At 49.9% G+C, this 15,357-nt stretch overlaps 1 protein-coding gene across 3 annotated transcripts in view; it reads right to left on the reverse strand.

The window, feature by feature from the left end:
• BSN (bassoon presynaptic cytomatrix protein) overlaps positions 1–15,357 on the reverse strand; it is an 87,117-nt gene that overhangs the window by 30,568 nt on the left and 41,192 nt on the right. For all 3 annotated transcript variants that reach the window (XM_088061710.1, XM_088061709.1, XM_088061711.1), the window contains exon 3: positions 10,778–11,632. In XM_088061710.1, the coding sequence (XP_087917836.1) occupies positions 10,778–11,632 (855 nt within the window). The remainder of the gene's footprint in view (positions 1–10,777; positions 11,633–15,357) is intronic.

The following is a 15,357-nucleotide window of genomic DNA, read 5'->3' on the forward strand; positions in this document are numbered from 1 at the left end:
AATTATCACACATTTGATGGAGCATTTTATCCCCCTGGTGCTTTCTAAATATTGCAGGGTGAACACACAAGGGAAGGATAAGCAGAAGCCCAAGCTCTGGAAATGTTCACAGGAGCAGGAAAGGGACAAGAATCAAAGTAGGAAAGGAGTGCAATCATTGCTGGATCAAGCATAAGCATCTCTGTTAATGCCCTGGCTTACAATTACAATCACTTATGTTAATAATGACACCTCCTGGTTAATCCCTCCTACGCTCCCAATCGTTGGAAAGGAACTAGTTTACAGCTTTATGTGAAGAAAGAGACTATGGAAGCATCAGGGTTTTTAAGGAATCCTGTCTCACCACCAAGGAAGCTGCAGCGTGGCTTCTGTCTGCACTGTGGAGCAGCTGCTCTTAGGCACAAAAAAATAGGGACACATAGGAAAATGAAGATGTTTCAGATTAAATGACAGGGGCAGAGATGGTGCTGAATGGGTTGACTGAGGGCCAAATGAACAGGGAGTGGAAAATGGAGGGACATGTCATTCCCTCTTCTGCTCTGTGGAGAAAATGCAGATGGAGGAAGCCAAGGTTCACAAGGTCCTGTGACAAGGCTTTTAAGCAGGTAAGAGGCAGATGAACCCCCTGGAGGGGGTCAAAGTGCCTGTAAAGGTTTGGTACCCAACTCCTCCTCATGCCAGGATGTGGGTGCCCCGAAGCCATGGAGGATTTCCTCTGGGAGAACAGAAAATCAGTATAAATAAACCCATTTCTAGCATGTGGGGCTCTCCCACCCAGCAGCTGCCCTGAGGTGCCACATGGGGACCCATTTGCTGTGAGGGTCTCACACCTCCAGAAGACAAACTGCCCCTGTGAAACATTTTCCTCTCAACTTACATAGCAAATGTCAACCAAAAAGTCATTCAGTCACGTGTTTCCACTCAATCCCTGGCCTGTGTGACAGAAAAATCATTGGAAAGGTGGCTGTGAGGTGGCCACAGGCCACACTAATAGCTCCACCACTGAGACTGAAAACCAGGGTAATGTAAGAATGGAACACTGCTCAAAATATCCATTCAGAGACCTTCCCAGGCTCAGAATCTTGGTATGCTTCAAAGAATGAGCTTGCTTTCATTTTCTATTTCACTTTGGTGTTTATTTTAGCTTCAGGCTGGTGCCATCCACCTTCCCCAGCTCATCAGCTCAGTAACCAGGCCAGGAGGAGGAGGAAGGAGTAGCTCCTTAGTGTACCTCTCTGGTCCATTCAGCTTTCTGCCTTTTCACATGCTGTGAGGTTTTGTGCTTTGAAATAAGAGGCTGAAGTGCCCTGGCTCGCAGGGCTTGCTCCTCGCTGCTGCCTGGCAGAGGATGGCTGCATGCAGGGAATGCTGCACTGGAGCTTGGGTGGGTCCTGGGCACTGCAGCACTGCAGAGCCCCCATTCCCCCAGCAACATTAATTATACAAGGCCTCCCTCTCCACCACAGAGGAAGGCTTTGTTTCCCAGGAGAACAGAGTTTACTCTGCTGCAAAGCAGGGAGACTTGAGAAGAGTCTCAGCTCCCCATCCCACATCTCCTGGTGGTGCCACCTGACGGGACAAGCTTGTGTCCCTCTAGGAAAGCCTCACCAGCAACCTGATCATCCCTGCCCATGGTAGGGGGATTGGAACCAGATGGGCTTTAAGATTCCTTCCCACCCAAATGATTCTGTTGGAATAGAGGAAGAACAGGAACATCCAGCTGGCCACCTCCTGAGAAATAATTTTTAACCACACCAATAATGCCATTTTTTTCCATAGAATTCAATGTCATTTCTTCCCTTGCCCAGCAGCATTTTCTCCAACACCCAGTGTACTCCTTGGGAGATGGGATGTTAGTCCTTACCTCACATGGCTCGCCCCAGCACAAGTGTAGTCAGGAAAACAGGGCATCCCAGCACCCAGCAAGGGCTGAATCCTGAACTACATGGTATGTGGAACACTATTAAACCAGGGTGAATCCCTGCATTGGTTGAGTTGTAAATACCACAAACTGTCCTTCAGGTTCTGCTGATCCTTACAGAAGGACACAGCCTTCAATAGCACACACCGTGATAAAGGCTTGGACTTTTTTCAGCAGCACAGCACCAATGTCCTTCCAGTGCCCAAGCTGCCCACGTGGACTTGTCCTGCCTATAGACTTTACCAGCACAGTTTGGATGTGGCAAGAAAGGAATCAACATAAGAGCCTGGCCTGAGCTAGCAAAACCCATCCCCAACAATCACATCCCATCATCAGCATTCCCGCTGGATTCTTTCCCAGCATGGCCACACGCTTCATCGTTGGCAGCTCCTTTCCTCTCAAGAAAAACAATGGTGCTTTGGTAAGTGGATCAACACCAGGAAACTCAGTCTGAGATGCTCCCATTGCTGCTGGAAAATTGAGCATCTCCTCTGCAGCCCAGTCCTAAAGCTGCCTCCTCCTCAGCCCACTCAGAAATCCACTGTTACAAAGCCAATTAAACGCTCGATTAAGTGTCCCAACATGTTCCCAAATAAAGCATTAACATGGCATGTTATTAAAAAAAATAGAAAGAAGAAAGATCCAGGTTGTATAATGGTCTGTGAGCCCATCAGGATAAGCTGTGGCTGCTCCCAAGGGTGGAAATAGGAGCTGAACAGTCAAATCCTCTTGCCATCTCCCACTAAAAGAGCTGTTTCTCTGTCAGCCCATCACAGCTTTAGACCAAGAGGCTGATTTAGGTGGTTACCCCATCCTCATCATCTGCTGCTGGTACCTGTTCAGGGGCCACAAGCCCCCAAGGTGCTCCTCAGAGCAAAGGTTCCCTCCAATCCAACACCCCACGCAACTTTTGCCTTTCCAAGAGCAGTGTCTACCACCACCTCCACCAGCAGCTCCTGCTGCGAGCAAGGGAGAGGTCTAGGACACAGGAGCCCACACATTCCACCCAGCAGCCTGGACTCAGGAGGGGTCAGTGCTGCCATGTCCTGCCAGACGCCAAGGAGCCATCTCATAAAGCTGACCATCACAAACATCATCCAAGTGTGATTCAGACCCCTCTAATCCAAGCACTTTGTCTCCCAGGGTAGAGATGGCAATAACCTGCTGATGCTGGGTACCAGTCCCTGCACTGGGACTAATTCTGAGCTTCTTCAGACACTCATTGTTCAATGAAAGACACAGCAGGAGCAGGAATGAGTGTCCAGGCTGTCTCCATTCCCCTGAGAGCTCCATGTCTCCTCTGTACCATTGCCCTCCTCTTCCCCTGCCTTCCTCCATCATCTCCTGCTTTTTCCTGCAGCTGGTACAGCGTTAGGAGGATGACACAGGAACTCCCTCACTTTTCCCCCATGCCAGCTATATGCCTAAGTGAGGTGTCCACTGAGGTCTGCAGCAGCTCCCTGTGAGGGGGACTCATCTGGGGAGCTAAGAGGACATCCCTGGGTTGGTGCTGCAGTGGACATCAGCAATACTGCCCAAAGCAGCAGAGAGGCACAAGGCTCCTTGAGGCACAGAGCTCCAGGCCTGCCCCACCAGAACAGCTGCTGGCTCTGACTTGAACAGCAAAAGCAGAAAGACCTGAGCTTTGTGAATGAACTGGGCTTTTTTTGCTCTCCAGTACATATATATATATATATCTATATGAAACCCTTTCTGATATCTATAAAACACTACGGCAGCTTTAGCTTGTCCTGCTTCCTCTCTGTGCTTTCACTTTGCCTATTTTTGCTGCCTTCAACCTTTCATGTGCACAACAGTAACTCTTTTCAAAGCTTCTCAAGGTCAAGAACGTCCCTAACAAGGTGCATTAGGGCAGTTATTGATCTTCTCTCAGCCTTTCCCGGAGCTGTTCCAAACTGTGAAACCTCAGTCGGGTGATGGAAAGTTACTCAGGCCCTTCCCATGTTGGTGAATTTTAATATTCATGGCACCCAAGTGGTGAGAATATCCAATCCCTTGCAGTGACGGCCCTGTACGTCTGTGTCCATGTTCCTGCTGCAAGGTCACTGTCCCTGTCTGTCTGCTCAAAGATGGCTTGAGTGACTTTCTGAAGGATGAGTCTGTGGAAGTTTCACAGACAGAATACCATCACCCCTAAGAAGCAGATCTTCAATACCTACCAAAATCAGCATTTGCTGGGAAAAGCTGTCAAATCTTAGCTGGGGAGAAGAGCTGCCATGAAGACCATGTTATATGGGCAAAAAGCATTTTCCCATATTTCTCCTTGTCACTTTCTAGGAAACACCATGATCAATACCACATGGATGAAGTTTCAGCACCAATTAAAGCAAAACCCACAGCGAGATGGTGGCTCCAAGAGCTTTTAATAGACTATTGAGAAGGACACCTGCAGTGGAGACTCAGGTATCACTGTCCTGCTGACACCTCACCTCCAGCACCATGGGCTGGCCCAGAAGCAATAATGACCTCCCCAAAGCCAAAGTGCTCCCTGTTGCAAGCACAAATCTTTTGACTGCCAGAGCCACAGTGAGCACTCAGGCTTTGATCCTGACATATCCACTCACTTCCCAGCAAGACAGCTCTGGAGACACCTTGGCACTGCTGGCCCTAGCAGCTTGCTAGCCCAGGAGCACAACAATACAACAGGCAGCAGCTCCAAGTCCTAGGGCACAGCAAATGCGCTCTGGAAAAGCAGCTTGGCATCAGGGAAGCATTGTTTACTTCAAATATATCTTCATTTAGAAGGCAGAAATCCCCTACTTTGCTCAGCCACTGACACCCCTCTAAAAATATTGTTTGGTTTTATGAACTATTGAAAACAATCTGCAGTGTGGGCAGTGGTTGCCTCAGAAGTACCAATCAGCAGGGTCCACATACAGCTGACATTTGTCCCTTAATAATATAATTACAGCTAAAACAAGAAAGGAACCTGGAGCTCTGGGCTGATTTAAGAAAAGAACAGCAGTTCTTAAGATAATTTTGAAGTGGCCAGAAGCTGAGAGCAGGCACAGCAAGGCAAACCCCAGTGTGTCAGTCCTGGAAGTTCCAAAAACACAACCAGCAGAAGACAAGAGCCAGCAGCAGACACAGTGCTAACATCTAATGGAGTTCTTTAGAAAATCCAGCAGTGAGGTCTGGCACAGAAACATGGATTGCATGAGTGGACCACCCACAGATGCTGCTCATCACCCATCAGATAGGACCCCAATCTTAATTCAGACCTGTCTGCAGGGTTACAATGACCCCAGCCCCATTGTCTGCAGGAGGAGCTGTTGGGGAGCCCAGCACTGCCCAGCCCAGCAGCAGAAACCAACTTAATTACAGCAGGTTCGGCAGCACAGAAAACTCCTGAGTCACAGCGAGCTCTTAATTACCAGCCCTTAACAGGATTTGAGGGCTCAGGCCAGCAAAACCACCTTCCTCTCTCATGCTGCCCTACTATGCAGAGCTCTCAGTTTGACTTAAGTTTATGTGACTGACCCAAATATTCATACCCTCAGGGCTGGGGTATTGTTTAAAATCATTATTTCTGCACAAAAATCTAAGAGAAACCTAGCAATTGCTGCACCCCGTGGCCTGCATCTCTGGCTACCTCCTTCTCCTGCAGAAAGCTCCAGGGTCCAACCCCCTGCCCACCTTTCAAGAGTGGCACTTTGCTCTTCCCCTTGTCCCTGGAAAGGGGACTGGGCCATCCTAGTGCCCATCTGAGCTCCAGGGACACTGCCAAGCTGTCATTGCAGGACACTCGACTAAGGGAAAACAGCCTCAAAAGGGTGACTGACAACAGCTGCTCCCTGCTCCATCAGGAGCTGCAGAGCATGTCCCTGCCGCCCTTTCAGCCTGGTAGGAACAACAGGACAGGCCCTGGATTCCTATGGAAAAATGATGCCTGAAACTTTAAGCCCCTGTCCCTGCTTGTCACCCTACGAAGGCTCTTTGGGAAGCATTTCTGATCATCTGGTGAAGGACACAGGGCTCTCTGAGATGGAGAGCCACTGGATCCCCAGCACAAACACCTGTACTCCAGAGGGCAGGAGGCAGGTTCCTCTTAAGGCACTAATATCCTGCTTTTCTGCCTTGGAAGGAGGGGGGAATGGCCCCAGACGCCAGACCCGGGCTGGGATTTCCACCCCAGGACGGTGCTGAGCTGGAGGCTCTCTTAGCCCTGCTAATCCTCTTTGCCTAGGAGCTAATTACATTCCCAGAGAGAACAGGGACCCTTGGGAAGGGGGCAGGGAGGCAGGTGAGGCAGGAGCCCGATGATCCTCCCTGCTCTCTTTTCAGCTCTTCTCTGAAACCTGTGTGCCGGCACCAAAATAATTTTGGCACACAACCTTTGCTCGGCTCTCCTTCTCTGACCCATCCTCCGGCTGCAGGCAGCGACGCCCTGTTCTGCACAGAGGCTGATCTCACGGAGCTTTTTTCATCTCACTAAAGTCCCTTTTCCCAGGCATTTCTCCCTGCAGCCGAGCGAAGGAGCTGCCGCGGCTGCTTCTGCAAGTAGGGCAGGTCAGCCCCATCCTCAGCATCTCGAACCTGGCCAGTGCAGCATCCCTCCCTGGGGAGCTGTTCTGCTCAGGGACCAGTTTTATCCAGCGGGAGCTCTTGGATCTTGGAAAAGAGAGGTCTGGGACTTTCCAGACAGTATTGGATACAGTGATTCACAAGATCTTTGCAAGAAATCCATCTGAAGGGGCTGGTTTGTACCTGGCTGCAGGTACAAGGGGAGCAGCAGAAGGGGAACATGTCCCATGAACGGCTCAAGCAAATGCTGCTCCTGCATCCTGTGATACCACATCCAGGATAATTACAGAATCCCAGATCGGAAGGGACCTTAAAGCTCATCTCATTCCACCCCCTTACCACGTGCAGGGACACCATTCAGTGGACCAGGTTAAAAAGCCCCATCCAACCTGGCCTTGAGCCCTTCCAGGGATGGGAAGTCCACAGCTTCTCTGGGAAACCCGTTCCTGTGTCTCACCAACATATGATAGGCATGAACTATATTATATATGCATATAATACATGTAATAAGGAACCCAACAGCATTAACTGGTGAGATCAGACAGGGCAATGCAGCAACACCACCTATGAAAACACAAGTGTTATAAAAAAAAGGATGTTTTTTACAGTGCATGGGGAAATCAAAGGAAAAAAAAAAAGCAGTTTTGGGATCTGGACGGGGTATGGGCATTCCTACAAATCAATAAGAGGACCCTCCTGAGGGTCGGGTGCCCATTGGAGGTCACAGCCTGGCACCTGGGAATCAGCAGTGCTCTGCAATGAAACTTGCCACTGCTCCTGTTTCAGGCTGGTTAATTAGGCAAAGGGGCATCCTGCCATGTTTATTTAGTAACACAACATGCATAGTTCATTTGTTCCTTAATACAAAACCCCTGGAGTCAATTGGGGTCAACTGGGGTTACTGGGAGAACATCATGCAAGCACAAAGGAAATCACGCTGCAAGCCAGCTCTTGCCAGATCACTTGTTCCCTCAGCAGTCAGCCATAAACAGGAGAGATTTCCTACATCCTCAGCGAAATGACCCAGCACCTGGTCTTCCTGCAACAGAAACCTCCTCCCTTCCTGCATGGCATCAGGCTGAGGCTGTAGGGAATTTGGGACAGTCCCAAAGTGTCAGTTCTGGCTTGAGAACACCTCATAGTACTGCTCCCAGGATGCAGCTCCTGGAGGAGGTGGGAGGAGGTGGGAGCAAGCTCCAGGACCTGTACTCCCGGTATTTCACATAAACAACTTACTGAAAGCTGTGTAATGTGTATTATGGCAAGCATGCAGAGGAAGTGGAAGTCAGGTACATTTTTGGGATTCCTCTGCTGGTCACCCACAGCTTCCAGAGCCATAGGCCATCCACACACTTCTTCTGGGATGTACTGCCAAAATTCCAGCCTTATCCCTAAACTCTTCACATGCCCTAGAGGCTTGAAGTCCTCACCAACACCTTCTGATCACGCCCACCAAGACCCAAAGCCAGAGGAAATCCAGCCTTGCTGGCAGATCTTGTGGAAACTCTGGGCTCAGAGGCACAGCCCAGCTTCTCATGAGTGGGATACTCTTGGAGCATCCTTCACCTGCATAAGCATCGGTCTATAGCGGTGCAAGGACAGTAAGAGAAGCACAAGTTACCCTTTTCTTTGGGTGGCTCAGCACCTATGCAGATCACCCAGTGAGTTCACAGAAAAACAGCACTTTTAGTATTTTTTTCTCTTTTGGTAGGTTTGAGTGCACTTGGCTGAACAGAGAGCTGGGGAGGAGGCAGCTCCTTGGATACCTCTCCAGGCAGCTGCAGAAGGTGGGAGGGGACGGCAGGGACACTGAGCCTCCAACTCCATCTTTAGATCAGGAGTGGGATGGGAATGAAAATACCACGGGTATAATAACACATCTTTCCAGGGAAATCAGAAGTTTTAGGGGGTTGCAAATAGGGGCAACAGCCTTCCCCGCTTTCTGGAAGTGACAATACAACTTCATTTGCAGGAAACACATGGATTTAGCACTATTTTCCTGCAAAACTCCACCCTTACTCCAAAAACCAGGCCCCTGTGGGCCATGCCCTCTCCCTCCCCATGACTGATGTTTTTGGGGCCAGGGTGAAGCCTTGCCCAGGCTCCAGGGGCACATACAGAGCATGCTGTGAATCTCACCCACAGTTTGTGCTCCTCTGCACTTATCAGACTCGGGATCAAATCCCTCATTAGTTTTCACACAACTTCCAAGGGCAGCTTATAGCCAAGGTCCTAATTCATCAAGTAATTAATGGATCAAACCTCACAACTTCAAAGAGTGAGTTCTGGTATTTGCATGAACCTCAGGGCTTGGGACAAGCCCATGTGAGCTGCAGGCAAAAAGAGATCAGACCACAGAGCAATTTTCCCAGAAGATCAAGCAAACCTAAAACCCAACCGCGTTACCAGACCTTGCGATGCTTTCCTTTCCTCAGAAAGATTTTGTTAAAAACATCCACAGCACAAGTGTTGCATTTCTTCCTCAACCCTTATAAAAATAAATCCCATAAACCAACCCAACCATGCAGAGCTGGACAAAGGTTCAGTGTAAAGGGAAACAAAACTCATGACAGCACAACACCTGGGTAAGACCTTGCTGTGGGTCTTCACTCTGTGTGAAGGCCTGTAGATGCTGCAGGGATGAGCTGCAGCAAGAAACACTAAGAGGAGTATTCATGTCAGGATGGGTTTGCCCAAGAGTGTCCAAAGACATCTGCTCAAGAAGAGCTGAGGGAACCCAGGCAGAGTCCAGCCTTCAAAATCTGAAATTTAATCCCAGGTGTCAGCCAGTGACCCTGGAGACAAGGACAGAGGAGAGCTCACGTTTCCCTGGTGCATGCAGAGATCACAATGTTACTGGCTACAACCCAACCCCAAATTAATTCTCTAATTAATTAATTAGCAGCCAGGTGCCAGCAAGCATTAAAGCCTTTCCACCAATGCATGAGCTTTCTGAAGCCTGGGAACATACTGTTGCCCAGGGGCATGCCAACATGGGCTTCAGCCCTACCCAAAGAACTTGGACAGCTTTCCTCACTCACACCCCTGGAGCAGGGTGGAGGCAGTGGTGGGAGCACCAGCAGGAGCAGAGCACTGGCATTGAAAACAGTGTTATGTACACCGAGATGGCCATTTAGGGGGTTTGCAACTCCTCAGACACTCAGGGAGAGCATCTCCTCCACCGCCAACATGACTACCAGCGGCAGCAGCAGCAGCTTCAGGAAGAACAGAAAATTACTGGGTGTAATTGAAACTGCAGGGAGGAGCTAGGGACATAAAATGTAATTATCTACCGTGGAATGGAGCCAAGATTAGCAATCCTACTTCTGGTCATTTCAAGTTCCCATTAACTTCTCTGTGTGCTGATGTTAAGACACAATTCTGTGTCTTAACTATCTGCAAGACACAGCACTTCCAGGAGCAAGCCCTGGGCCTCCTCTGGTCATGGTCTCAAATCACTTGTACAGGAGGGGGGTGAAGGGCCTGGAAGATGTCCCTCCCTAGCTTTCAAGGTGGAAGGGGGAGGAGGATGCTCCAGCTGAACCACCTGCACCATTCTCCTCTCTAGGCACCAGTGGCTAGAATTGGCTAAGGTGTTTTTCTGGTGCTTGGGAAGATGATCTGTATGGGCATCATAACAATTCAGAGATATTCTCAACTGTAACAGGTTAGATTGGGTGGATTTCAGGCCATCTCAGCCTCTGTTCTCCTCTCCTTGCACTCCATCACAGCAGGCTGCAAAATACACACCCAAATCACATCCAAAATAACACTGGGCATGCCCATATACACCCCATGCTCAGCCCATTCCAATGTCCTGCAACCAAGCTCCTCTTGCTGAGGCCCTGGCACTTTCTTCCCCTGTATCATCTTCCTTGCAGCCTCACCATTCGAGAATGCAGGAGCTGCAGAACATCCTTCATCAGCTTCATCTCCGGTCTGGCTAGGGCCTCCATCCACAGCAACAAGGAGGAGGATGCTAGTTGGTGACTGGCACTTGCATGACCTCACCCTTGGACATCTTTGGGGAGCAGTGGGCATTGCTGAGGGTACCCTTAACAACAGCCATGCCTTACTCTGCTTGTTGCATGAAATCAGTGTACACTCATGAAATCCATGTCTCTGCCAAGAGGTGGAAGACCATGGACTCTAGCCCTGCAGCTTGCCCCAGGAGGAACTTGGCTTCAGCAGTTTCTTAAAGGCTTTTTTATAGACCTCTGAAAGCAAGCACCCCATCTTTTCTCCATTTTAAGCAAGGAGAGAACACACACCCTTAGATCAGAAGACGCCCGTCCCCGCCAGCCCCCTTACCTCCACGAGGTGAGGTGTGGGGTTGAAGCCACACATGTTGCAGACCTGCTGCCGGCAGGTTGTGCAGGTGTTGTAGTTGGGGGGCTCACTGGAGCCCACGTTGATCTCCGCCTTGCAGAGAGGGCACGAGACCCTTGCTTTCGGCACTTCCTTTGGCTTGACACCCTGCTCCGGTTTGCCCGGCTTCGCCGCCGGTGCGGCACCAGCCCGGCCCTGTGCCCCTGGGGCTTTGGGACCAGCCTCTTTGCTGGCATCGCTGAAGACAATTTTTGGAGGCACTTTGCCAGGAGACGGCTGGCTCGGAGCAGGGGCCTCTGGCTGGACAGACATGAGCGTGCTGGCCTGGGTCAGGAGGGATGCCCCGAAGCCGAAGAGCTTCCCTGTGAGCCCTTCCTGGGGCTGCTCTGGTGCTCCAGCCCCGGGGGCCGGGGCAGCAGGCTTCGTCCCCGCATCTCCCGGCATCTTTCTCTGCTCAGAGGGGGAAGGCTTGGCTTGCTGATGCTGCGGGGAGGACCTGGCCTGATGCTGTGGGGAGGACCTGGCCTGATGCTGCGGGGAGGACCTGGCCTGATGCTGTGGGGAGGACCTGGCCGCCTCCTGAGGTTTTGGCTGTCCTGGGCCGTGCGGTTCCCTCTGCGGCGTTGTGGGCTGAGGTTTGGGTTGCTCTTGCGGCAAGGGGCGGGGGGCTGCTGGGGTCTTTTCTGCAGCCGGGGGTTGCGGGTGCTTGGCCGGGGACTGGGAAGGGGACGGCGAAGGGGAGTGCAGCTGCTGCTGGCTCTTGGAGCGAGGAGCGGTGGTCATGTCCATCCCCAGCGCCCGCTGCATCTGGCAGTTCAAGCACAGCCATTCCTTCACCTGTGAGACAAAGAGAGGACATGGGCAGTGAGTGATGGGCAGGTACAGCTGCCTGCAGGCAGCCCCAGCACACCCTTGCCTCCCGCCAAACAGACCCCACATAGCCCCTAAAAAACATTTTGGTACCATGTTCTTCACTAGCAGTACCTTGCAGTCAGGGCAAGCAGCCCCCATCTGTCACAGGTACCCACGGCACAGCACGCCAGCGTGAATGCCAGCTTTAATTAGCCTTGGTCTGCTTCCAAGGCTTCTGCTGTGAAGTAAGTGACTGCTTGCCATGAGGCTCTGCCTCTCCTGGGGGAAGAGGGGCCTTTCTGAGGGCTCACAGCTCCACCAGCTCCCCAAAGCCCATTTTTTCCCTCCTGCTTGGTGACCAGAGATACCAAAGAGAATTGTCAAGGCCAAAAGAGGAAACCCCACTGTGCCATGCTCAGCGCTTCCCTGAGGCTAGCAGAGAAGGATTTTCTGGAATCAGTGCAGTGGTTGTGATAATTCCATCTCAAAATCTGGCTCTGTAAGCTATAAGGAAGTGCAAAGAGTGCTGCTCCTTGCACAGTGCATTCTGCACTTCCAGGAAGGCAAAGTACAGGCTGGGGAGCAAAGGGTTAATTTTCACTCTCACCACGATGAACTTTTGCATGCAGATGAAAAATAGAACAGTTCCCTGGCTAAGTGGTGATAAACGAAAGACTTTCCCCATGAGAGATGTTCCCTGTGACACACTAATGTCTAAATTAAGTTAATTAAAGAGGCTGTAGAGCCTTTCCATATGAGGAATCACCAGGATGCTCAGCAGCTCCACAAGTATTAATATAAAGCACAGTCAGCAGGACAGCCAGGTCTGCTTGCAAAAGACTTCTCCAAGACAAGCAACTAAGGTGGCAAAAAGGACCAGAACATGCCCAAAAACCGGAGCAGCACCCAGGACAAACAGATGCAGAGTCTGGCAGGGGCAGCACCCAACAGCTCCTGGCCCTTGCGCTCTCTGGGGGCTGCACATCCCTCAGGCCTGCACCCACTGCATGAGGTGTGGTTTTTCCTGCCTTTCATTCCAGAAGCCATCTCTTCATTCCAGTGTTACAGATCACCTCTAAGGATCAGCTTAATCCCTGCTGCAGAGACATTAATCACCTTGCCCAGTCCCACAGCTCCAGGTCTGTTTGGCCTTTTGTTCCTGCGGTTGGAGGCATGGGTGATTCAGAACCTGGACATAGGGTTTTTCCTCTACACTAAAACCACACATCAGGCACATTTCAACCTTTTCTGCTCACAGGAGCTGCTGCAGAGATGCAATTGGTGTTATTGTAGGTCTCATGATGGGACATGATGGCATGTCCTCGAGAGGTGAGGCAGATAAGCCCTAAACCCCTCCTTACAAGTCCCCTCCCCAGAAGAGTTCTCATAAAGGCCAGCCTTCAAATAATAAACTTTTAAATTCAGATCAGCTAGGAAAGATGGCTTCAAATTCACAGGGGGTGGATGAAACCTTCACCTGCCCAACATCCTCTCTCTGCAGCACCTGCCAGGTGCCAAGGCTTGGCATTGCCTCCAGCAAAGCAAAGCTGTCCCCATCACCTTACAACCCTAGCTGCACATCAGCTTTGTGCTTTTCCCAGACTTCCCTGTGCTTGCTGAGCTCCCACTCTCTACACCAGCCTCCGCTTGAGCCCTTCACTTGGAGCTGAGGGAAAACAGCCTCAATTTTCCCCAGCAATTTTGTGCTACACTGTCGTCTCTCCAAGCTGTTCCAAAGGAGCCACACTATATTTAGTTTCTGAAAATAGTACTTTAGTTTTTATAATTTCTTAGGGTCCTGCAGTCTCTCTTCTGACATCCAAAATTTCTTGCGTTATTTTTGCTTTCACACCCCCTGGAATTTCTTCCCACAGTTCTATTTCAAGAGAGTGTCTAACAAAATCCCATCAGCTTTGCCCACCATCCCCACCAGCTCAAATTAAGGGAGAACCAATCCTTTCTACTCACGTTCTTGTTCCCAGGATGCAAGAAATTCAAATCTTCCCTCTCTGCATAATCTCCTTACCCGTGCTTTAAGACCCTTAGTGAGGTGGAAACCGGGGGAAGAGAAGATCCACTCCCTCCCTGTGCCACACACAGTCCTCACTTTGCCCTTGGCCAAGGCTCCTCCAGGAAAACCTGGGCAGTGAGAGGCACTGTGCCTGGGTTCAGGAGCTGCATATGGCTCATGGACAAGCCCACCAGGACCTCCCTCAGCTCAGGGCTGAAGAACAAAGGGATCATTGTAACCTTCTCACTTTTCACAATGAACCTACAACCCAGGTAGGAAAAAGCCAGGGGGTGTTTTAGATGGGATAGGAGCATCCAATTGCCCTTGGTAACTTGGTGAGGAACTGCTGAGGAACATCTGTCCTGGGGAGCAGGAGAAAGCTGCAGGAAATACAGTGGGGCACCACAAGCTCCCAGAGCAAGCATTTGAAATGTAAATTGAGTTGGGATTATCACAAATTGCCTGGCCGGCCTCCACTGATGCAACCGATGACACACCGTGTGGGTTACACAGATCAAAGACAACTTAAAGGATGCTGCAGGGAAGATAGCAAAAAGGAAGGGCTGAGTTGTCTTGCCAAAGATCCTTCCCCCTAGGAGGAGAAAGGATAAGGGAAAAGCCTGGGTGATAAAGAAAGAGTAGGAAAAAAATCATTATTTTCATACTCTTTTCCCCTATTTCTCTCTACTGTTTTCTGGGCATCTTCCCCCTGCATGATGAATCTGCAAGCTAGAAGAGAAGCATTTAGAGGATGGTGATGCAAATCAAAGAAATAATCCCGTTCTATCTATTTCTGTGTCCCGTTTGCCCAGTTCTTCACCAAATCAAAAGTTCAGGGGCTGGATTAGTAAAGATTTACACCCAGACTCTTCCTAGGAAGGATGGGGGTCCGTCACTGGGTGGAGATGGAGGAGCTGCTAATGAGACAGATATGATGGACGTGCTGTAATGACTGTCCTGGAACATTCAGGAACAAGCAGGATAAAACTCGTTATGAGGATGAAGCGTTTCCATCCTATTAGCAATTGAGAAGAACATTCAACAACATCTAGCAGCACCACAAGATATTTAAATTTGGCAGAACTGAATAATTTTGCATCCAAGAGCTCTACGTGAACTAAGAAAACTGCTGTGTACTGATGTTCATTTTTAAGAGGAAATTTTAGGAAGCTGGAAGAATCTTCTGCTTGAAGAAGGCAAAGGTATGGCCTGAAGGGGACAGGGAGACAGACATCTGTCCAAGGCAGAAAGACAGTGCAGAGAACTGAAGGACACACAAATAAGCCCATCAACACGGTTTAAAAAAAATAGGTCACGGCAAAGCAAACCTGATTTTATTCTCTGCACATCTGATATTAGTAATGCACAGAAGCAATATCCTTGATGTCCAAAAAGGTGTTTTGACCTAGTATTGTATGACATGCTGACAAAAATAAAAAGCACTATAGAATATGAATAGTGAATATGCTAAATGGATTTCAGACTGGTTACCTGGCTGAGCTGGGGACAACGAGAATTCACCACTGCCAAGGTATCATCATCTCACTCCAGGCAGCACCACTCACACACAGTGGATTTTGGTAAAACCATAGAATCAGAATGGTTTTGGTTGGAAGGGATCTTAAAGATCATCTTGTTCCAGCCCTCCATATCTTAAATATCAATGAAGATGAGTCTCTACTGCCTAGCAAACCTGTTC

The sequence above is a fragment of the Pseudopodoces humilis genome, chromosome 13 (assembly GCF_049639895.1).
Source record: "Pseudopodoces humilis isolate 2021_Gansu_Grassland_sample_001 chromosome 13, ASM4963989v1, whole genome shotgun sequence".
In the NCBI taxonomy this organism is placed as follows: Eukaryota; Metazoa; Chordata; class Aves; order Passeriformes; family Paridae; genus Pseudopodoces; species Pseudopodoces humilis.